The sequence below is a fragment of the Mobula birostris genome, chromosome 27 (assembly GCF_030028105.1).
Source record: "Mobula birostris isolate sMobBir1 chromosome 27, sMobBir1.hap1, whole genome shotgun sequence".
Lineage (NCBI taxonomy): Eukaryota > Metazoa > Chordata > Chondrichthyes > Myliobatiformes > Myliobatidae > Mobula > Mobula birostris.
Genome location: NC_092396.1, coordinates 7,069,084 through 7,092,411, shown reverse-complemented (window position 1 = coordinate 7,092,411; position 23,328 = coordinate 7,069,084). Strand labels below are relative to the sequence as shown.

Sequence of the window (23,328 nt, the reverse complement as noted above, 5' to 3'; positions counted from 1 at the left end):
TTTCCAAGGAAGCCAGCCATTCCTGCTTTTATTTATGATAATGGTCTAATTCTGCTGCTACGTTTTATGGTCTTGTGATTCTGGGAATGAAAGTTTGATGGCTCTGGGGCTGTACTCACTGGAATTTAGAAGGATGAGGGGGGATCTCATTGAAACCTTTCGCATATTGAAAGGCCTAGACAGAGTAGATGTGGAAAAGATGTTTCCCATGGTGGGGGAGTCCAGGACAAGAGGGCACAGTCTCAGGATAGAGGGGCATCCATTTAAAACAGAGATGCAGAAATATTTCTTTAGCCAGAGGATGGTGAGTTTATGGAATTTGTTACCACAGGCAGCCTTGGAGGCCAGGTCGATGGGTGTATTTAAGGCAGAGATTGATAGGTTCTTGATAAGCCACAGCACGAAGGGAGAAGAGCGGGGAGTGGGGCTGAGGAGGGGAAAAAAGCATTGAATAGCGGAGCAGACCAGATCCGCAAATGGCCTAATTCTGCTCCTATGTTTTATGGTTATGGTCTTATGATTATCATCACCCAGTACCCACTCTTCATGAAACCATGAATTCTTCCATTTACTTAATTTTTTAAAAAACTCGATCGTGTCTTCCCTTCCAAAGAACACGTGCTGGGCTGCTTTTTTTCAGTTTGAACGTCTCATTACACTTCAAATGGTCAGTAGCCGTCTCGAATTCAGTCTAAAAATACCTCGTCTCCAATGTAATGTTTTGTACAGTCAAACATTAAACTAGTTCAAAGGAAGACTCGAGAGTCGGAAGTGTGAGTCTAACCTCGTGTTTACTTTAAGTGAAGCGAGCACGTATCACGTGGTAGCATGAAGACACATGCAATTCAAGCCTGACCCTAATACATGGAACCCCTAATGAATTATTTAAACAAACAAGAATGCTTAATCAAACAATATACTGCATATATACGATTAGTCAAATGCTACTGAAATATTAAATAAACGACACCTCATAAGTCTGGAGGAGTCTTGTCAGAACTGATCTTCATGGAAGGGTTGCTGCCAAGAAGCCATTCCAATGGAGTAAAAACAAAGTCTAGAGACTCGCCCGTGCACAAAAACACAAGGACTGGGATGCTGAACAAGTGCTCCGGACTGACGAGTCAAAATTTAAAGCTTTTGGCTCAAGCAGGAGGCGATTTGTCCGTGGAAGAGCTGGAAAGCGCTACATGGATGAGTGCCTGCAGCCATTTGTGAAGTATGGTGCAGCCCCCCTGGCCACCCTCAGGGTCGCTCGGCTCGCTGTCGTCTAGGGAAACAGCCTCGGCCCCGCCAAACTGGGTAATTCGTTTGTGTGGATGCTGTGTGAGGTACCCCACCCCACCCAAATAACAGACACTACACCAGATGCAATTAAATGATTTACAGTTTATAGATATTACTGGAACTATATAATTAAAAGAGAATAAAATATAAAAGGAAAATAAAAGGCGCCACACTTATCAAAGTCCAATCTCTTCGTGCACAAAAACCGTTGGAGCTCAAGGACTTTCTTCTTCACCCTGCGACCCCTCGGACCACCTCGACCGGCCGCCTGGGACCAACAACGGTGGTCGACCAGACGCTCCACACCAGTCTGAGTCCGTCTCCGTCTCCTCGCCGAACGTCCCGCTCGGGGTCCGACCCCGTTAGCGGACTCACAGCACCTGGTCCAGCCTCTGTCTCGCTCTCCCGCCTTCTGCCCCAAAACCCCACGCATACAGTATCTTCAAATACACCAAAACCATAACAACTATCCCAATTGGTTAATAGCACCCTCTTATCACCCTCTAAACCACAATAAGCTGCTAGCGCAAACTTTCTCAGCGTTAAAGCACAACAAAGCCGCATTCCCCAGATTAACATAACAAAAACGCCATTTTAATTAGCCTTCGCAGTAACATAAAAATCGAAACCCCCTTACACTCTCCCCCCACCAAATAAAGTCATGTCCTCATGACTTCTAAATAACTCGCCACCCAGTCCTACAGACACACAACACACACATACACAGATACACACAGTGACAGTGCTCCCCAAACAGTAGACCTTACTCCCGTCCCACGGGCGCTAAATAGGCCAACCTATCTGGGAGCTTCTTAACCCTCTGAGACTTCCGTACCCCCTCACCTAAACCCAAAAGGCTCAGACACTACTAGGGATACCTCGGGCCTGCTTGCCAACTCCTCTCTCACCCAGGCCACCACTACAGTTCGGAGCCCCCTGTCCCGTGTCCGGGGCCCCGCCTCTCCTCCTTCCTGATCCTGCCGTAACTCAGACTGCCCACAGCTAGCCCTCCCCACTACACCTGACTCAGTGGGAGAAGGGCCAAAGGTCTCTTCCTCAATCACGGGGAAGTTAGCGAAGGGCAGCATGTTCCACATGTGCAGCACATCATCCTTCGAATCCGTATTCTTCCTCATTCCTTCGATCGGTAGCTGCTGTTTGAGTTTCTCCAAACTGAAACATTTAGCTGCGGCTACCCCTTCAGCCTCCTGCAGTCGAGACGTCAGCTTCTTCGGGGACTCCTTCAACTTTCGCCACAGCCTCCTCAGCAGTTCTGACTCAGGGTTCCTGGCCATCTCAATCTGGGACGCAGTTACCCCACCAGCTTCTTCCTCCCTGACCTGAAAAGCAGCAGTTAAAGGATGTTCAGCCTCCGGTTGTTTCTTCCTGAGGGCGTCTTCCAGGTCAACTTTCAGTTTTTCCACTTCATTTAAACTCGCGATAGTCATCTTCAGGTTCCTTTCAAGCGTCCGCCTCCCTTTTCCGAGATCTGTCCTCCATTTCTTTACCTCCTCGGGAGTGTAGTCAAACTCCCCTCCCTGGGCTCTCGGTTTTCTGTTGACCTTAGTCAGAACACTTCCTTGATCTTCCCCAATTTGTAAATCTTCCAATCTGTTCTGAATGGACGTCTTGAGTTTCTGCTGATCCCTTCGAAGGTGGGTCATTGTTTCTTCTCGCTGGATTAATTCGTCAGTATATGACCGCAGTGCGGTGCAAATCCCCTCTCTTCCCTATGTCTCATTCAGATTGACGACCTGGGTTTCCATCCCCCGGTCCACCACCGTCTGTCCCAACACCAGGAAGTTCAACTGGTATGTCGGGTCATTTTCTTCACATTGCACCAAACTCCTCCGGCCAAAAACTCCTCCACATTTGACTCTTCGCTTCGGTCGCCCGGACTCAGCCACTCGCCTCGCCTCATAGTCCCCCCAGGCGAATCCAAGCTCTAGGCGGTCATCCACATACGTCAAAACTCCACACACCTTCACTTCCCCCATGGTCTTCCTCATGCCCCGCGGGAAGATTGCAGGGGCTCCGGATATGCCCTTGGGCATCTTTTCGGATCGGAAGAATCCTAGGGAACTAGTAACGGCCGTCTTCGGCTCAACAGCCGCACTCCTCAGGATCTGGCAACATCCACCCCTCAGATGCAGCACATTAAACCACGTCGCATCATCCCCACACACGCTGCCTTCATCTTCCACGCCGCTAGGGTCCAGTTGCCGTGACCTCTCTCTCACTGAGGTGTCTTCAGCGGTCAACTCCCCTCCCTCGTGGTGGTTCGGAGCATCTACTAAGAGGGTCTCACCCTCAGCTATTTTCCCCAAGCCGTACCACCGCTGGGTCTCGTTTAAATTCGGTACCGGCTCAAGGCTGCTACACACGTCCTCAGAAGCAACTCGACACGCTGGGTGCCCAGACAATGCCCCCATGAACTCCAGGGTCATTAACCAATCATCGTCTTCTGGATAACTACTGCCACTAGTACCCAAAGTCTCCGGTGTCCTTGCGGTTGTCAATGGTAAATGCTTCAGACACCGGTTGTAAAACGAACTGTCCAACAACTTGACCTGTGCCCCGGGGTGAAGGATGGCTTTAGAATTGCTTCCCTCTATCCATAGCGACACCCTGGGGCGTGGTCCCTCTAAGCCTTCAGGAATAGGGTCTTTTCCTTGCGGAAGTTCAGTGGTACATTGCTAGGAACGTGCTTCCCCAGAGACCGCAGGCCGTTCCCCCACTGGGCCTCCACTAAGTTTCCAGACACCTCTCTGATCAGCTGAACAACTGATCCCCTGGCACTACAAGCAATTTAGCCGCCCTCCTCGCCAGAGAAGGCACACTGAAAACTTTCCCCCCTCTTTCAAATAACTGACAGCTGTCACTACGGTGTAAGTGAACCTGACAGCTCTAACACCGTCACCAGCCCGCCTACTCAAACTTTCAACCAATCCCTGTCGCTCTCCCTCAACCAAGCACTGCCACTCATCTGACAACAGAGATCAGCTCCGCCCACGTCTCGCATGCCTCCACCCCTCTTGGGGTGGACACTATCCCAAATGCCAGGCGGAGCCTGTCAGAGCGAGAACATTTATTCTCAGACTCTACCTCCAAATCAGACCACTCTTTCCTCTCTCTCCCAACTGCATGGACAGCCCCGAGTGCCACCTCTAACTCGTCAATGCTAGTCTGAACTCGAACAAAGACCGCACCCACAACGCATACAGCAATCAATAGCAAATAACCCACAGAGACACACATTACAGATTTAAACAGGGCACCCACACAGCATACCAACAGACTCAAGCATCCCGGACAAAGCCCCCACAATGTAGCCCCCCCTGGCCACCCTCAGGGTCGCTCGGCTCGCTGTCGGCTAGGGAAACAGCCTCGGCCCCGCCAAACTGGGTAATTCGTTTGTGTGGATGCTGTGTGAGGTACTCCCCCCAAATAACAGACAATACACCAGATGCAATTAAATGATTTACAGTTTATAGATATTACTGGAACTATATAATTAAAAGAGAATAAAATATAAAAGGAAAATAAAAGGCGCCACACTTATCAAAGTTCAATCTCCGTGCACAAAACCGTTGGAGCTCAAGGATCTTCTTCTTCACCTTGCGACCCCTCGGACCACCTCGACCGGCCGCCTGGGACCAACAACGGTGGTCGACCAGACGCTCCACACGAGTCCGAGTCCGTCTCCGTCTCCTCGCCGAACGTCCCGCTCGGGGTCCGACCCCGTTAGCGGACTCACAGCACCTGGTCCATCCTCTGTCTCGCTCTCCCGCCTTCTGCCCCAAAACCCCGTGCATACAGTATCTTCAAATACACCAAAACCATAACAACTATCCCAATTGGTTAATAGCACCCTCTTATCACCCTCTAAACCACAATAAGCTGCTAGCGCAAACTTTCTCAACGTTAAAGCACAACAAAGCCGCATTCCCCAGATTAACATAACAAAAACGCCATTTTAATTAGCCTTCGCAGTAACATAAAAATCGAAACCCCCTTACAATGGCAAAGGTTCCCTGTAAGTTCGGGGGCTGCATTTCTGCAAAAAGGGGTTGGTGATCCGGTCAGGAGGAACGGAATCCTCAATGCTGAGAAGTACTAGCAGATCCTCATCCATCACACAGCACCATCTGATTGGTCCCAACTTCATTCTGTAGCAGGACACTGAACCCAAACGTGCGGCCAAAGTCATAAAGAACTATCTTCAGCGAAAAGAGGAACAAGGAGCTCTGGAATATTTGGTATGAATTCCACAGAGCCCTGATCACAACATCATCAAAGCTGTCTGGGATTGCCTGGAGAGACACGAGCAAGTGAGACGACCAAAGAACGCAGAGAACTGTGGCAGATTCTCCAAAATGGTTGGAACAACCTAGCAGCCGATATTCTTATAAAACAGCACAACAGTGTACCTTAGAGAATTGATCCTGTTTTAAAGTGGTTACACAAAATATTGGTTTAATTTAGCTTTTTACTGTTTACTACTCCTTATAGTAGTTTTTTGATATTTAGAAACTTTTCATTTCATTACTTTATAAGGCATCTTCACTTTACAGATTTTTTTACATGCGTCTAAGACTTCTGCATAGTATTGTATATATTGTAGCGCTCCGGAAGGCGGGGCGGGGACCATGGTTGACAGCTCGCCCCAGCATTCCCAATGGCCCAGCATTATTTATTAGTCTTGTTTTAAAATGCGTTCGTGGGGTTATGGTGGGATGTTCAAGTTCCCTTATTGTTACATGTTAGCTTGGGTTATACAGTAATTGGCTTGTATGTGTGTGGGTCACCCTGACTGTAACCAAGGTGTGTAATAATCACTTTGCCAGTCTGTACGTGACTGAGTGGGTTCTCTCCCTGGGTCTTAGCACCCAGTCAGTTTTAGTGCTTGTACTAAATAATATAAAAAACATAATAATAATTTAAAAATTTAAAAAACTAAAATAAAACCAGCAGGGGAGCTGAATGAGCTTCTCTCGTCTGTCATCATGCTGGTCACAATATGTATAAATTAAGTAAGTAGTGCAAAAGAGAGCACCAAAACAGAGAGGTAGGTCCAAGGGATTGTTGTCCATTCAGAAATCTGAAGGCTATTTCTAAAACACTGAGTGTGTGTAGTCAGACTCCTGGACCTTCTCCCTGATGACTGCAATGGGAAGACGGCAAGTCCTGGTTGATGGGGGTCTTGCTTGTTTGCGCTTTAATTCCCTTTCATTCTTTCCACTTCATGCCCTCCTGTTTTAAGCGGACACACATTTTAACCGTCATAGTCCTCCGTAAGAGGAATGTGAAGTGCAAGGTAAAACAGTCAACGTTTTAGGAACCACCATCAGATTTTTGAACAGACGATGAACCCATGAACTCTACCTCACAAATTTTGCTCTCTTTTTGCACGATTAAAGTTGTCCATCGTGTCCGACGATGACGGGAAAGCTGTGCGGGAGAGTTTTTAGAGTGGAAAATCCAATGCTCCACTCTCTCGATCTCACAAGACTGGGTCCAGTGGTACGAACAAGTGTCTCAAACTGGGCTCTTCCCTGTTTGCAGTGGATGACCACGCCACCTTCTGCGCCGTGTCACACCCTTCACCTTCCTAGCTGCCGGATCTCACTGTGGATCTCATTGCCGGAACTGACTTCGCGTGCTCGGACAGGTGTGACCCTATCTCACCAGGGTACGAGGCCTTCCGGCTGCCCTCCCCTGGTTTAGCCGGCCTGTTGAAGCGGTATGCCAGGGCGCGGCCTCTGTCGATAGCAAACAGTGACTTGGGGCCACAGGTAAGAGCTTAGTGTTGGTGGTGTCCAAAGGCGAGTGAACTGCCGTGGAATGGACATGACAAGCCCCTTCACCAGATACCGTTCCTTGTACACCCCATACAAAATATTGTTGTAACTTGTGTATGTTATGTACTGTACTGTACAGTTTCAGTAAAACAGCATATTTCACAACATATGTCAATGACAACAAACCTCATTGTGCTCCTGACTGGTGGATGTTTGGTAGGTACACGCAGGGTTAAAGGAGCAAAGAAAGGCGTGGATATTTCCGCCGTAGCCATGTGCCAGTAAATCATTAACCACCAAGAGAATTAGCAGTCAATCAGCCTAACATCGCAACGTTAGCATTTTCTGCCCACTGTTATGAAGTTTGGCCTTAACACGATTGAAAGGGAGTGAATGTACTATGATCAAATATAATTCATTATCCCTTTATCTCTCGAGATATTTAGTAGCAGGGATCCTTATTCAACAGGCCACAAGAGTGTTATAGTAGAATTATGAGATGAGCAGCCAGAGATTTGGACTATTGATCCAGAGGCAGCAATTCAAATCTCACATGGTAGCTGAAGAACTTAAATTTGTGTTTTTTTAAAAAATGGAGTTCATAAAAGAAAAAATGAAGTCACATTAAATGGTGATACACAGAACTACTAAATACTTGCAAAATGCATGCTCATGAATATCTTTCAGTCTGAATCAGAATCAAAATCAAGTTTATTATCACTGACTCACTCAGTGGCCACTTTATTAGGCACACCTGCTCGTCAATGCAAATATCTAATCAGTCAATCATGTGGCAGCAACTCAATGCATAAAAGCATGCAGACATGGTCAAGGAGGTTTGGTTGTTGCTCAGACCAAACACCAGAACGGGGAAGAAATGTGATCTAAGTGAATTTGACTGTGGATGATTGTTGGTGCCAGATGGGGTGGTTCGTGCATCTCAGAAACTGCTGATCTCCTGGGATTTTCACACACAATCATCTCTAGAGTTTACGGAGAATGGTGCAAACAAAAACATCCAGTGAGTGGCAGTTCTGTAGGCAGAAACATCTTGAAACTGAGAGAGGTGAGAAGAGAATGGCCAGACTGGTTCAAGTTGACAGGAAGGCGACAGTAACTCAAATAATCACAGAGGAGTACTGAGGAAATGTTCATGGATTCATTGTCCATTCAGAAATCTAGTGGCAGAGGGGAAGAAACTGTTCTTAAAACATTGAATGTGGGTCCTGAGGCTCCAGTACCTCCTCCATGATGGTAGCAATAAGAGAAGGGCACGTCCTGGGTGGTGATGGTCCTTAATAATGGATGCCATCTTCTCGAGGCATCTTTTTGAATATGTCCTTGATGGTGGTGAGGATTAGATTGATCTCAGAGTAGGTTTGGTGGTTGGCAAAATATTGTGGGCTGAGGGGCCTGTCCTGTGCTGTAATGATCTGTGAGACTCACCCAAGATTAATAAATTTATTTATCAGTTGTACTTTGGCAGCCTTTCACACCAGATGATGAGTAACTTTGGCGCCGTCAGTAAACAGGACTCAGCTGGAATGATGCAATGTTTACAAGTCCAGGAGGGTGAAATGGATCCATGGAAAGGTGGAAAACGTTGCTTCCAGTAACTGGGGAATAATGATTCCTATTGATATTGTCCGGGCTCAGAAAAACGCAAGGGTCCTGTAATACTACGGAAGGTAGGGACTTCATACATTTTTCTGGAAGTATTAGATCTTCTTTTTAAGACCCAGGTGGATGCAGCAGGCAGCCCTCTTTCCTCGAAATCCGAAGGCAGTGTGTTCGCATCCAGCAACAGGGACTTGGACAGGAAAGTCACAGCTGCTGCGGTGGAAATTGCGGCAAGGCAAGGGTTAATGTAATGTCCAGGCAAAAGTAGATGGCGGATCATATTGAGTACAACAGGGGTCGGAGCCATTTTGGCTTACTGAGACAAGATCATGATATAATGGGGAGGCTCGAGGAACACACACCAAATGAAGGGACGATTACTTCACTAACCTCAAAGTGTCATCTGTCGTCAGCTTGTAGTTTCCATTGACTTTTAACACCTGCCTTGTGGATGGAACTTGAACATGCAAAAGGTTACCAGTTGGTCAATATCCGTAACTGCCAGTCAATTCTGTATAGAAACGGCATTTCTTTGTTCAGACCAGAGCAGTGTGGTGATATTTATTTATTTATTTATTTTATTTGGAGATGCAGCATGGAACAGGTCCTTCCAGCAACCCCCGATTTAACCCTAGCCTAACCACAGGGCCGTTTACAATGACCAGTTAACCTACTAACCGGTACATGTTTGGACTGTGTGAGGAAACCAGAGCACCCGGAGGAAACCCATGCACACATGGGAAGGAATGTGCAAACTTTCCTCCAGAGGATGCAGGAATTGAACTCCAAACTCCAACGCCCCGAGCGATACAAGTGTCGCACTAACGTGGCGCCCCTCTCCTTGTGCACAAGTAGATAAAGCCTGATTGAGGGTCGTGTGGGTTTTCAGGATCCAGGTCAACACCGATGGCTCTACTGTGTTGTGGGGCTGAGGAAGGGCCACATTGTACACGCACAAAATGCTGGAGGAGCTCAGCAGGTCCGGAGGGAGATAAACAGTCAACGTTTTATGCTGAGGCCATTCGTCACGACTGGGAAAAGAGAGGAAAGAATCCAGAATAAGGTGGTGGGGAGGGTAAGGAGTACAAGCTGGCAGGGGATAGATGGGGCCAGGTGAGGGTTTTAACAAATGGATGGGAGAGAGGGTAAAGAAGCTGGCAGGGGATAGGTGGGGCCAGGTGAGGGTTTTAACAAATGGATGGAAGAGAGGGTAAAGAAGCTGGCAGGGGATAGGTGGAAGAGGTAAAGGGCTGAAGAAGAAGGCATCTTCTGACAATGCTCTTTCTTCACATTCAGACATTTTTCCAAGCTCCATCTGCTCTGTCAGGAGGAGGAATTCTCCCAAAGAGTGATAAACTTCCCAGGGTGTGGAAATTCTCCAAGACTGTGGGAATTCTTCTGAAAGAGTGGGAATTCCCACAGAACGTGGAGGAATTCTCTCCAAAGCAACGGAAATCTGCCAAAGTGTGATAAATCTCCAGGGGAGGGAGGGTGTAAATTATCGTGGAGCATGGGAATTCTCCCAGAGTGTGGAAATCCTCCTGAAAGAGTAGGAGTTCTCTTGGTGGTGGAGCGATTCACTCCAAATCATTGGAATTGTGCCAGAGTATGATAAATCTCCCAAGGTGATTCAGTTCCCAGAGAGCATTGAGGAATTCTCTCCAGAACATGGGCATTCAGCTGAAGCATGGTAAGTCTCCCAGGGGGTGTAAATTCTTGAGGGTGAGGGAATTCTCCCAAAGTGTTGGAATTCTATCAGGTCATGTAAATTCTCCAAAGTGTGGGAATTTTGCTAAAGCGTGATAGATCTCCCAGAGTGTGGAAATTCTCCTAAGAGAGTAGGAATTCTCCCCAAAGCTTTGCATTTCTGCCAGAGTGTGATAAATCTCCCAAGGTGATTAAATTCTCAGAGAGTGTGGAAGAATTCTTTTCAAAACATCGGAATTCTGTTGCAGCGTGGTAAATTGTAAATTCTCCAAGAGTATGGGATCTCTTCCACAGTGAGGGAATCTCCACAGATTCCTGGGCAATTTTTATTAACTTACATCCCTAAAAGAGCTTGTCTGGGTAAGAACTCACCTCTGTTTGTGGCAGCTCACAGTGCACAGCCATCTACCAGATCTCCTGGAAAGTTAAACGAACTGATGTCAGTATCCCTGAGGGCCTGGCTACAGTTTGCATACCTGACACCAGGTTTCCACAAGGGACCTCCTGTCCTGTGGTGCCTCAAGATGGTGGCATCCATCATTGAGGACCCTCACCACCCAGGACGTGCCCTCTTCTCTTTACTACCATCGGGGAGGAGGTACGGGAGCCTGAAGACGCACACTCAATGTTTTTGGAACAGCTTGTTCCTCTCCACCATCAGATTTCTGAATGGTCCAGGAACGCATGGACACCACTTTGTTATTTGCCTTTTGCACTACTGATGTACTAACTTATCATATTTTTTATGTATTGCACTGTACTACTTTCGCAATGTATATTCGTGATAATAAGCCTGGTTCTGATTCTCAGTGTCCAACCATGCGTCAGGAACACAAGGAAACCTTGTGTAACCAGTAGAGGGAGTAGACCACTTCACACACTAGCCATAAACCCATAAGACATGGGAGCAGGATTTGGCCATTCATCTCATCGAGTCTTCTTTGCCATTACATCATAGCTAATTTATTTTCCCTCTCCATCCCATTCTCCTGCCTTCTCTCTGTAACCCCAAACGCCCTTACTCATCAAGAACCTCCCATCCTCTGCTTTAACATACCCAATGACTTGGCCCCTACAGATGTTTGTGGCAATGAATTCCACTGGCTAAGGAAATTCCCTCTCATCTAAAGAGACACCCCTTTACTGAGGCTGTGCCCTCTGGTCCTAGAACGATCTAGTCAACCATCTACACTTTCTGCCCCATCAGTGGAAGGGTCTGTTGTCCCCACACTGGTCTCATTAACCGCCTCAGGGATAGCTCATCCTTGTTGCTCAGCGATGTCTCAGACATCAGAAAAATGTCTCTGATTTGGAGAGAAGTTGGTTCCAAAGCCACTTCGGGTAGCTCTTAATTTGTGAAAAGCACTTTATAAATCACAAAGGGAAGGAAAAGAAACTGGAATAACACACACACAAAATGCTGGAGGAACTCAGCAGATCGGGCAGCTTCTTTGGAAAGAGATAAACAGTCAACATTTCGGGCCAAGACCCTTCTTCAGATCTTCATGAAGGACATCAGCCCAAAGTGTCGACTGTTCACTTCCATAGATGCTGCCTGGCCTGCTGAATTCCTTCAGTATTTTGTGTGTGTTGCTCTGGATTTCCAGCATCTGCAGAATCTCTTGTGAAACGGAAGTTGTGTTGTGCCTCGCTGCCACTGCAGATTACCCCTTCATCCAATCAGATACTGCATGATCCTATCCTAAAATCCTTCCTGAACCATTCCACAACTCAAAATTCCCATAAATTCCAAAAAATCCATCATAATCAATCGCATCTCTCTTGGGTCTCCATAATCAGTCATGAATGGATTCAGCAAATGAGCATCCTTTAATAATTCATTCATCTTCCCTTTGCTGATCCCTTAATGGTTCCTACAGCTATCAGATCCCAGCACTGGTTGTTCCTGTGTTCCTGCTAATTAATTACATATCGTTATTGTTACCACAGACGGCTCTGGAGATCAAGTCATTGGGTAAACTTAGAGCAGAGGTTGATAGGTTCTTGATTAGTCAGGGCGTCAAAGGAAGAAGACTGGTGAACAGGGTTGAGAGGGATAACAAACCAGCCATGATCAAATGGTGGAGGAAATCAGGTTTAATACCACTGGAACGTTATGAAATTTGTTAAATTTGCGGCAGCAGTACAATGGGCCCAATGGCATATTTCTGCTCCTATGTCTTATGGTCTTATCGTACTGTCACCGTCTAGTACGTCGTCACGTTCACCCTTCCCTGCACACGCTTGGTTCCATCTGCCTTTTGTTTTTGTCCGCCTCTATCTATCACCTACCTGCCTCATCTCCCGACTCCACTCCTGTGTTAGAATCTTGTCAGTAGAACAGCTTGACAATGATCCCAACTTTGGGATTTTTCCATTTGCCCATCGACGATCCCCAAGTTCCCAGAAGTTAGAGTCTTAAAGGGAAACAGGCCCTCTGGCCCATCGAGTCCAAACTGACCAACATCAAGTCCATTTGTACACAAATCTTGTTTTAAACTATTTTAATTTCTCCACGGTCTCTTCACTCATCTGTTATGCACCGTGATGTATGACATGGGCGATCATGGTTTTTCCATGACCATGATTGCTTTTGGCAAGTTTTCTGCAGAAGTAATTTGCCATTGCCTTCTTCTGGGCAGTGTCTTTACAAGACAGGTGACCCCAGCCATTATCAACACTCTTCAGAGTTTGTCTGCCTAGTGTCAGTGGTCACATAACCAGGACTTGATATATGCACCAGCTGCTCATACGACCATCTATCACCAGCTCCCATGGCTTCATGTGACCCTGATCTGGGGGGGTGGGGGGAGGCTAAACAGGTGCCATACCTTGCCCAAGGGTGACCCCCAGGCTAGCGGAAGGAAGGAGTGCCTTACACCTCCTTTGGTAGAGACGTATCTCCACCCTGCCATCCACTCTTCGACTACCTCTCGCAATTCTTCCACTCAGAACATACTCAATACACTGGGGGCCATTTAAAATGGACAATTAGACTACCAACCCAGATATTTCTGGGATGTTGGAAGAAACTGGAGCAGTCAGGTGATCACCGCGAAAACTTGCAAGCTCGGTTTGGGCAGCACCTAAGATCAGGATCAAACCAGGGTCACTGGAACAGGGAAACGGCAGCCCTATGAATGGTAGAGTGGCCTCGCACTCAGCCTGGTATGGAGACTCCTCAGCACAGGACTGAACGAGGCGGCAGTGGGGTTGGAGACTCAGCCATCTCCATCATGGACACAAGCCACTCCACCATGGAGGACACCAGCGTCCATCGCTAAGGAGCCTCAACATTGGGGACCTGCTCTCTTCTCGTTGCTATCAACGAGGTGCTACATGAGCCTGAAGACACACACTCAGAATTTAAGGACCAGCTTCTCCTCAGATTTCTGAAAGGTCCATGAACACCACCTCACTATTCCCTTTCTGCTCTATTTATTATTTATTTATCTATTTATGTATTTATCTGTCTTTTTATTGTTGTAACTTATAGTAATTTTTATGTATTGTACTATACTGATGCCATAAAACAACAAATTTTGCGACATATGTCAATGATAATAGACCTGATTCTGCATCACTGTGTCACCATCCGAGGCACTGTGCACCCACACTGGAACTGTATTCAGAGGAGGGGTCTCCCTGTTACAGCCCACTTCCTTTACAAATGCTGCCAGGAAAAAGTATCGCCACATTAAAACTCACACAATTGTTAAACTGCTTTCAGTTCCTCAAAGCCTCAGCACTTACTCCCCAAACACAGCAACTCAGCATCACCGCAACCACTGACAAAGTGGTCGCTCTCAGAACAAAGTTATAACTTCACAACATTACACAGTAAGTAAACACAGAGTGGAACGGGCCCTTACGGGGCAGATTTTTGTCACAGATAGTGGTGGGGGTGTGGAACAAGCTGCTAGAGGAAGTGGTCAAGGTAGGAAAGGCTGAATGGGTTCAGACTTTATTCCCTGGAGCATAGGAGAATGAGGGGAGATTTGATAGAGGTGTACAAAATTATGAGGGGGATAATTAGGGCAAATGCAAGCAGGCTTTTTCCACTGGGTTTGGGTAAGACTACAACTAGAGGTCATAGGTTAAGGGTGAAAGGTGAAATGTTTAAGGGGAACATGTGGGGGAGCTTCTTCACTCAGAGGGTGATGAGATTGTGAAACAAGCTGCCAGTGGAAATGAGGGATGTGGATTCAATTTCAACATTTAAGAGAAATTTGGGTAAGTACATGGATAGGAGGGGTTTGGAGGACTATGGTCCAGGTGCGGGTCAGTGGGACCAGGCAGAACAACCGTTTAGCATGGACTAGATGGGCTGAAGGGCTGGTTTCTCTGCTGTAGTGCTCTATGAGTCTACAATGACAACTCTTAAAAAAACATTTGAACAGATTCCTGTTCAGAAACGCCAAGAGACATATGGGCCAGTGCAATTGGGGCTAGCACTGGAAGGCACCTAGGTTGTGTGAATGAGTTGAGCCAAAGGGCCTGTTTCTGTTTTGTATAACTCCATGACTCTCAGAGGAAGGGGTATATACAGAGCCGTGAATTACCTTTCAACATGCACTACAAAAGGTAGTGGATTTGGCCCAGTACATCATGGGTAAAGCCCTCCCAATCATTGAGCGCATCTACATGAAATGTTGCCATAGAAAAGCAACATCCATTATCAAATATCGTCACCTCCCAGGCCATGCTCTTTTCTCGCTGCTGCCATCAGGTAGAAGGTACAAGAGCCTCAGGACTGGCACCACCAGGTTCAAGAACAGTTACGACCCCTCAACCATCTGGCTCCTGAACCAAAGAGGATAATTACACTCATTCTATTTCTGGTGTTCCCTCAGCCAATGGTTTCACTTGAAGGACTGTTTATCTTGTTATTTCATGCTCGTTATTTCTTGCTGTTTATTTATATTTACATCTGTACAGTTTGTTGTTCATTGATCCTGTTTACAGTTACTGTTCTATAGATTGCTAAGTACGTAGGCAGAAAAACAATCTCTGGGTTGAATGTGGTGAGAAGTATGTAGTCTGATAATAAATTTTACATTGAACTTTAATAGCTGGCTTGATACCAATTTTACATATCAACAGGAGATAATGCGGTCTTCCAGATAACACGTTCAAAGTGCAAGGTACCAACTCTCAACACCAGGATTTCTACAGAATCAAGAAATAATGGAGAAACCACAGGCCTTTCAACAGTGTGGCACAAGGAAAGGGGTGAGTATTATTTCCTCTTGGTCATTTCTTGCCTTGTGTTCACAGTGTTCTGTTCCTCATTCTCAGAGCGGGATGACGGTTCCTCTCTGCCTTGCCTGTGGTCAGTACTGTGCCCACAGAATCTCTGTACTGCAAAAGAAATAAAAAACATGGTGTATGCTGGAAATCTGAATTTAAAAAAAAGAATGTGTTGGAAACACTCAGCAGGTCAGGCAGCCTCTGTGGAGAGAGAGCAGTGGAAATATGTTTCAGGTCAATATCCCTTCTTCAGAGCCCGAACATTCTGGAAATTTGATTGTTTTTGAGCAAATATAGAAAGAAGAATATTGTATGATGTTCCAATCACGATGCAAAGGGCAAACATAAATGGCTACTGTACTGGAGAACTTACACTGGGAGGTTTTGGATACTCAATGATTTAGGAATAGCTTCTTCCCCTGTGCTGTCAGATTTCTGAAAGGTCCATGAACCTATGAAAAGTACCTCAATATTCCCTTTTTTGCCCTATTTAATGTTAGTAATTTGTTAAATTGCGGGGGCATAATTTCAAGGTGATTGGAGGAAAATATAGGGAGGATGTCAGAGGTAAGTGTTTTACACAGAGAATGGTAGGTGTGTGGAACATGCTGCCAGGGGTGGTGGCAGAGGCAGATACATTAGAAGCATTTAAGAGACTCTTCGAAGGGCACTTGGTTGAAAGACAAATGCAGAAAGGAAAGGTTGGATTGACTTGGCCTCCACCGTCGTCTGTGGCAATGAATTCCACAGGTTCACCACCTTCTCGCTACAGAAATTCCTCCTCATCTCTGTTCTAAAGGGACATCCTTCTATTCTGAGGCTGTGCCCTCTGGTACTAGACTTTCCCCCTATAGGAAGCATCCTCTCTATCAGGCCTTTGAGCATTGGGTAAGTATTGTTGAGCTAGGTGGCACACCATGGGTAGAGCACAGAGCATGCAATGATTTAAAAAAGAGTGCATCTTAGTGTAGCGTGACATGGTGGTTAAATTACTGGATGAGTATTCAAATGTGGGGACCATTGATCCAGAGATGCAAGTTCAAATCCTTCGACTGTGTCTGGAGAATTGAACTCAGTTAATTATAGAAATGAAGAATCTATAACAATTAACTTGCTGTTGTAAGATTATATTTGATTACAGACGCTCTGATTCCAACCTACCAAGGTGGCTGATTGCTAACTGGTTACTCTGTTTACGTACAAGTAGGCTTGAACAATGAATTATGGCAATGCCGGTGAAATTAATATGAATACATTTGCATATTTAAACACAGCAGTCGTCAGTATACCAAGAGTAAGGTTTCAAAGGCTAGGCAATACAAATTCAAAGCACGACATCCTCAAAATTATTTCATTCTGCTTATTAATACAATCTTGAACTATATATATTTTTAATATGCTTTATCAAGAATAAATACACATATTATAAATAGGTATGTGTACATATATATGTGGTATACAGAAAAAAAATTTACTATATATATAATGCACTCAGTGGCCACTTTATTAGGTAAATTGCTACACCTGCTCATTAATGCAAATATCTAATCAGCCAATCATGTGGCAGCAACTCAATGCATAAAAGCATGTAGATATGGTCAAGAGGTTGTTGTTCAGACCAAACATCAGAATTGGGTAGAAATGTGGTCTAGCTGACTTTGACCATAGAATCGTTGATGGTGCCAGATGGGGTGATTTGAGTATCTCAGAAACTGCTGATCCCCTGGGATTTTCATGCATAGAAGTCTCTAGAACAGGGATTCCCAGCCTGGGATCCATGGACCTCTTGCTTAATGGTATTGTCTCACGGCATAAAAAAGGTTGGGAATCCCTGCTAGACTTTACAGAGAATGGTGCAAACAACAAATCCAATGAGCAGCCATTCTGTGGGTGGAAACACCTTGTTAATGAGAGAGGTCAGAGGAGAATGTCCAGACTGGTTCAAGTTGATGGGAAGGCAACAGTAGCTCGGGTAACCACACATTACAACAGTGGTGTGCAGAAGAACGTGCGTGTCAAACCTTGAAGTGGATGGGCTACAGCAGCAGAAGACCACAAACATACGTTCACTGGCCACGTAATTACATACCTCATAAAGTGGACAACGAGAGTATATATAGTATATATTATATTTCAATATATTTTTTCAAACTACACATTTCATTGTATGTGATAAGTAAATCTGAATTTGTATCTGAATATTCTCTCTCAATCTTGTACCAGTGTAACTTACATATAATTAATATTAATTCAAATTTAATTAATGAATTACCTGTTATGCAGCTGGTGTTTAGATCGGCAATGAAGGTCCTCCATCTCGTCTGTCCTTGGCCACATAGGACTCACCTTTGGTCTCTCCATAACAATTATTTTGTCCAATCTGGGATGTTAGCCCTGAGCTGAACCCCTGAACTGGGAGGACCGGTGGACTACTGTTAGTCTGGCCTCTACCCTCTGACCTGTTTGGCATGGGTGACTCTAACAAGGGCCCTGACTCGAGCCCCATACAGTAGCTCTCCGGGTCATTGAGGCGCGTAAACCTTCAAACCGCAAAAAGGTTGTGGTCTTCTTGGAGGAATTTAAGTTTATGTTAACTCTTATTGACTTGCGCCTTGTAACTGATGGTGGTATTGCAGTAAATGGACTAGATTTCACGGCAATTATATACTGTGTATGTACGCCTATGATGATAATAACATTGATCTCAAACTTGAACATTGTACAGTACTTCGGATAATAAACTTGATATAATTGTACTAATTAAAACAATTTACACAACCCTGCAAGTAATTTACTTTGACCCTTCCAATATTTTCTGCCAACTTTTTTTTACGATGTATTATTATTCTGTTAGAAAATTTGGGATTAATGCCAGGCTGACTTTATTATTCTACAGCGTTTGACCAGTGTGCTGGCTTTGGCTACTCTAGTGTCTGTTTTTGGATCCTCCTTCCAATATGGTTATAATGTCGCGGTTATCAATTCTCCAAGTTTGGTAAGTTATACAAAGATTTTATACTTCCCATTTTTCCTCGCTGGATTCTGCATGACGACTATATTCTATTAAGAACATGGAACATAAAACATTACACAATGTTGTGCCAATCTTTTAACCTACTGTAAGATCAGTCTCACCCTTCTCTCCAACGGAGTCCATTTTTCTTTCATCTTTGTGCTGATCTAAGAGTCTCTTACACGTTGCTGATGTATCTGTCTCTACCAGCACCCCTGGCAGGGCATTCCATGCATCGAACACTTCCTGCGTAAAATCCTACCTCTGACACCCCCTATACTTTCCTCCAATCACTTTAAAATTACGCCCTCTCGTATTAGCCGTTTCCACCTCTGAGTGTCCATTCTATTGATAGCCCTTATCACTTCTCATCGTCCTTTGATCATAAGAGAAAAGCCCCAGCTCACTCAGTCTAAGATATGCTCTAATCCAGGCAGCATTGTGGTAAATCTCCTGTGCATCCTGACATGGAGAGAATGTTTCCTATAGAGGGAGAGTCTCGGACCAAAGAGCACAGCCTCAGAATAGAAGGATGTCCCTTTAGAAATTTCTGTAGCCGGAAGGTGGTGAATCTGTGGAATTCGTTACCACACTGGCTGTGGACGCCAAGTCATTGGGTATAGTTAAAACATGGTTGATAGGTTCTTGATTAGTAAGGGTATCAAAGGTTACGGGAGAAGACCGGAGAACAGGATTGAGAGGGAAAATAGATCAGCAATGATGGGATGGCAGAGCAGGCCCAATGTGCGAAATAACCTCATTCTGCTCCAATGTCTGATGGTCTTTTGGTCTTTTAATAAATCCATATCTTACATTGAGAAGCAATCAGAGATTTTACAAATCTGCTTTACCCTGATCTCCTTATGCATTTTTTTAATCTCACCTGTTACTCCTGTTCAGTTCTATCTGAGCACCTCTGCTCTTCCCTCAGGTCTAAGGGAGTGTCCCTGATTCAAACTGTTAGCTGGCTTCCCTTTCCACCACTCAGCTGACCGATTTCTTCCTGCATTTTCTGATTTGGCTTCGGATTCCATCACCTGCATTATTACTCTTACCAAATTGATTGTTTAATGACAAAGACAATCCCTTACTCGACATCTACCTACTCTCCCAGCTTTAGTTACAGCAACACACACAAAAGTTGCTGGTGAACGCAGCAGGCCAGGCAGCATCTCTAGGAAGAGGCACAGTCGACGTTTCGGGCCAAGACCCTTCGTCAGGACTCAGTTACAGCAAGTGGAATTTAGCAGGCAGTGATGTTATAAATGAGGGCAAAAAATTGAATGGATCCATCCCAGTAATGAATGCTCTCAATTAGTTGCAAACTGCATGATTTACCGAGTGGATGAAAGTTGAAGTCATTGTGGGACCCATCACATGGTATCAACAGCTTTCACTGGTCCTGTGGAAGGGTGACCCCAATCCCAAGTTGTTATGTATTTAATATTTCAATGAGATTTGAGTAATCTTCTGTGTGTATGTGTGTATACATGTGTGTGTGTGTGTGTGTGTGTGTGTGTGTGTGTCTGTGTGTATGTATGTGTGTATATATATAATATAGTTTGATTAAGTGTTCTTGTTTGTTTAAATAATTATGGGTTTTATTTAAAAACACATTAATTGTATTCGTCATCACACTACCATGTGATATGTGCACACCTCACTTAAAAGTAAACATGAATTTACTTGCATTCCCTGATTCCCATGTTTTTACAGGCAACAGCGGGAATTGAACCCTGGTAGCTTGTACTATAAAGCACTGTGCTATATAACACTACCGTGCCAGTACAGCACAGAAACAGTCCCATCGGCCTATCCAGTCTGTGCCAAACTATTAATCTGCCTGGTGCCATCAACATTCACCCAGATCATAGCCCTCCCATCCATGTACCTATCCAAATTTCTCTTAAAATGTTGAAATTGAATCCACATCCATCATCTGCTGGCAGCTCATTCCACACTCTCACCACCTTCAGTGAAGATGTTCCCCCCACATGATCCCCTTAAACATTTCACCTTTCACCCTTAACCCATGACCTCTAGTTCTAGTCTCACCCAACCTCAGTGGAAAAAGCCTGCTTGCATTTACCCTATCAATACCCCTCATAATTTTGTATACCTCTATCAAATTTTTAAAAATCAAAATCTAAATCCTATCGAAAATCAAAATCTTTAATCATTTTTCCATAAGAAACACTCTTGTGTTTATTAAAGTTGAATGGGACTGAATGTTCTTTGACAATTTCTTGTCTTACAGCACATGCAAAGGTTTTACAACCAGTCTTATTTTGATCGATATGGGAAATACATGGACAGTAGCTTCCAGACTTTGCTGTGGTCTCTCACTGTCTCAATGTATCCACTTGGAGGATTCTTTGGCTCCTTGATGGTTGCCCCACTGGTGAATTATTTTGGCAGGTGAGAAAATGGTGATCAGCTGATCAAATACAGAACCCTGGGGTGTATGGAGTGTCCAGGGAAGAGTGACACCTCTGGTGAAGTGTGTCCATTCCAAGGCAGCTCACTCACATTTGGTCCCCACCGGACACTCAGCTCTCAGCTGTGGCTCCAAGTAGCCCTTGGCATGTGACAGCAGCCGCACCCCAGTACACCACTTTGACAGGTGAGCTGAACCAGGTGAGGGTAGCTGGTGGGCCTCGTACCCCGGTGAGATGAGGACAAGCCTATCCTAGCATGTGAAGTCAGCTCTGGCAGACTGGGCGGATGAGACCTACAATGAGATCCACTGTCCAGGAAGGTGGTTCTGCAATGCCCTGTGGAGAGTGAAGGGCAGGGGCAAGTCACAGAAGACATCATGGTCATCCATTGCAACCAACGAAGGGCTCAGATTGTGACGTGTGTTTCGTACCACTGGATCCGGACTTGTGAGGTCAAGAAAGTGAAACTACAGCGCAATGTCTTTTCCACTTTAAAATCTCTCCCGCATCGGTTTCCTGTCATCACCCTGACCACCACCACAGAATCCGTTAGAGAGTCATCTGACTGAGGGCTTTCGGTGAAGAGACCAGCTACAGGAATGTATCATCAGAATCCCAATCAGCATCAGGTTTATTATCACTGACGTACGTTGTGAAATTTGCTGTCTTACAGAGGTAAAAACGGTGATTGTCCATTGTATCCAACAATGACAATGGGAGGTTATGCTGCAACTGTACAGGGTACTGGTGAGGCCGCACCTGGAGTACTGTGTGCAGTTTTGGCCTCCTTACTTGAGCAAGGTTATACTGGCTTTGAAAGCGATGCAGGGGAGGTTCACCAGGTTGATTCCAGAGACGAAGGGGGTTACACTATGAGGAAAGATTGAGTCACCTGGGACTCTGCTCACTGGAATTCAGAAGAATGAGAGGAGATCTTATAGAAACATGTAAAATTATGAAAGGGATAGATAAGACAGAGGCGGGAGAATTGTTTCCACTGGTAGGTGAAACTAGAACTAGGGGACATAACCTCAAGATTCGGGAGAGTAGATTGAGGACGGAGATGAGGAGGAACTGCTTTTCCCAGAGAGTGGTGAATCTGTGGAATTCTCTGCCCAATGAAGCAGTGGAGGCTTCCTTAGTAAATATATTTAAGATAAGGTTGGATAGATTTTTGCATAGGAGGGAAATTAAGGGTTATGGGGAAAAGGCAGGAAGGTGGAGATGAGTCCATGGCCAGATCAGCAATGATCTTATTGAATGGCAGAGCAGGCTCGACGGGCCAGATGGCCGACTCCTGCTCCTATTTCTTATGTTCTTATGACAGGAGACCTTGCAGGAGAGTTTTTAAAGTGGAAAAGCCATTGTACTGGGGCAGATCCACACTCTCAACTTCGGAATTCAGTGTCTGGTGGTACGAGTAGTCGTCAGAAACTGGGGTCTTCCTTTGTTGCAGTGGATGGCCATGACTTCCTCTGTGCCTTGTCCTGCCCTTCGATCACCACAAAGCATTTCAGAACCACCTTTTTGGCTGTTGAATCTCACTGTAAATCTCATCTGCCCAGTCCATAGGTGCTGCCTGGTTATGCTAGGGCAGACATGTCCCTATCTCACCAGGGTTTTAGGCTGTCGGCTACCCTCGCCTGCTTTAGCCCGCCTGTCAAAGTGGTTTACAGGGTGTGGCTGCTGTCACATGTAAACAGCTACTTGGAGCCACAGGTGAGGGCTGAGTGTCCGGTGGGGAACAAAGGTGAGTGAACTGTTCTGGAATAGACCTGACAAGCCCCTTCCCAGAGCTGCCGCCGCTCCCTGGATACCCCATAAACCCCACACTGTATACAGAGTATATTTTATACATTAAATAGTCTATTCATAGTATCTGTATTTCATGGATAAAATATACTATATATTTGTAATATATCTCATACATAAAATATTCTATAAATTATAGTAAAAGATATATGTACAGTATTTATAAGAATTAAATAAGTAGTGTGAAACAATAGTGAGGTAGTGTTCATGAATTCATGGACCATTCAGAAATCTGACGGTGGAGGGGAAGAAGCAGTTCCTAAAATGTTGAGTGTGTGTCTTCAGGCTCCTGTACCTCCTCCCTGATGGCAGTAATGAGAAGAGGATGTTCTGGGTGATGGGGGTCCTTAATGATGGATGCCACCTTTTTGAGGCATCGCCTTTTGAAGATGTCCTCGAT

At 45.3% G+C, this 23,328-nt stretch overlaps 1 protein-coding gene across 1 annotated transcript in view; it reads left to right on the top strand.

Annotated features, from left to right (window-relative positions):
* The first annotated feature begins 8,689 nt into the window (after window positions 1-8,689).
* The window catches only part of slc2a5 (solute carrier family 2 member 5), a 32,530-nt gene continuing 17,891 nt past the window's right edge, over window positions 8,690-23,328 (top strand). The window contains exons 1-4 of the mRNA XM_072244755.1: window positions 8,690-8,776; window positions 15,519-15,647; window positions 18,562-18,660; window positions 20,936-21,096. Of these exons, the coding sequence (XP_072100856.1) occupies window positions 15,603-15,647; window positions 18,562-18,660; window positions 20,936-21,096 (305 nt within the window). The 5' untranslated portion in view covers window positions 8,690-8,776; window positions 15,519-15,602. The remainder of the gene's footprint in view (window positions 8,777-15,518; window positions 15,648-18,561; window positions 18,661-20,935; window positions 21,097-23,328) is intronic.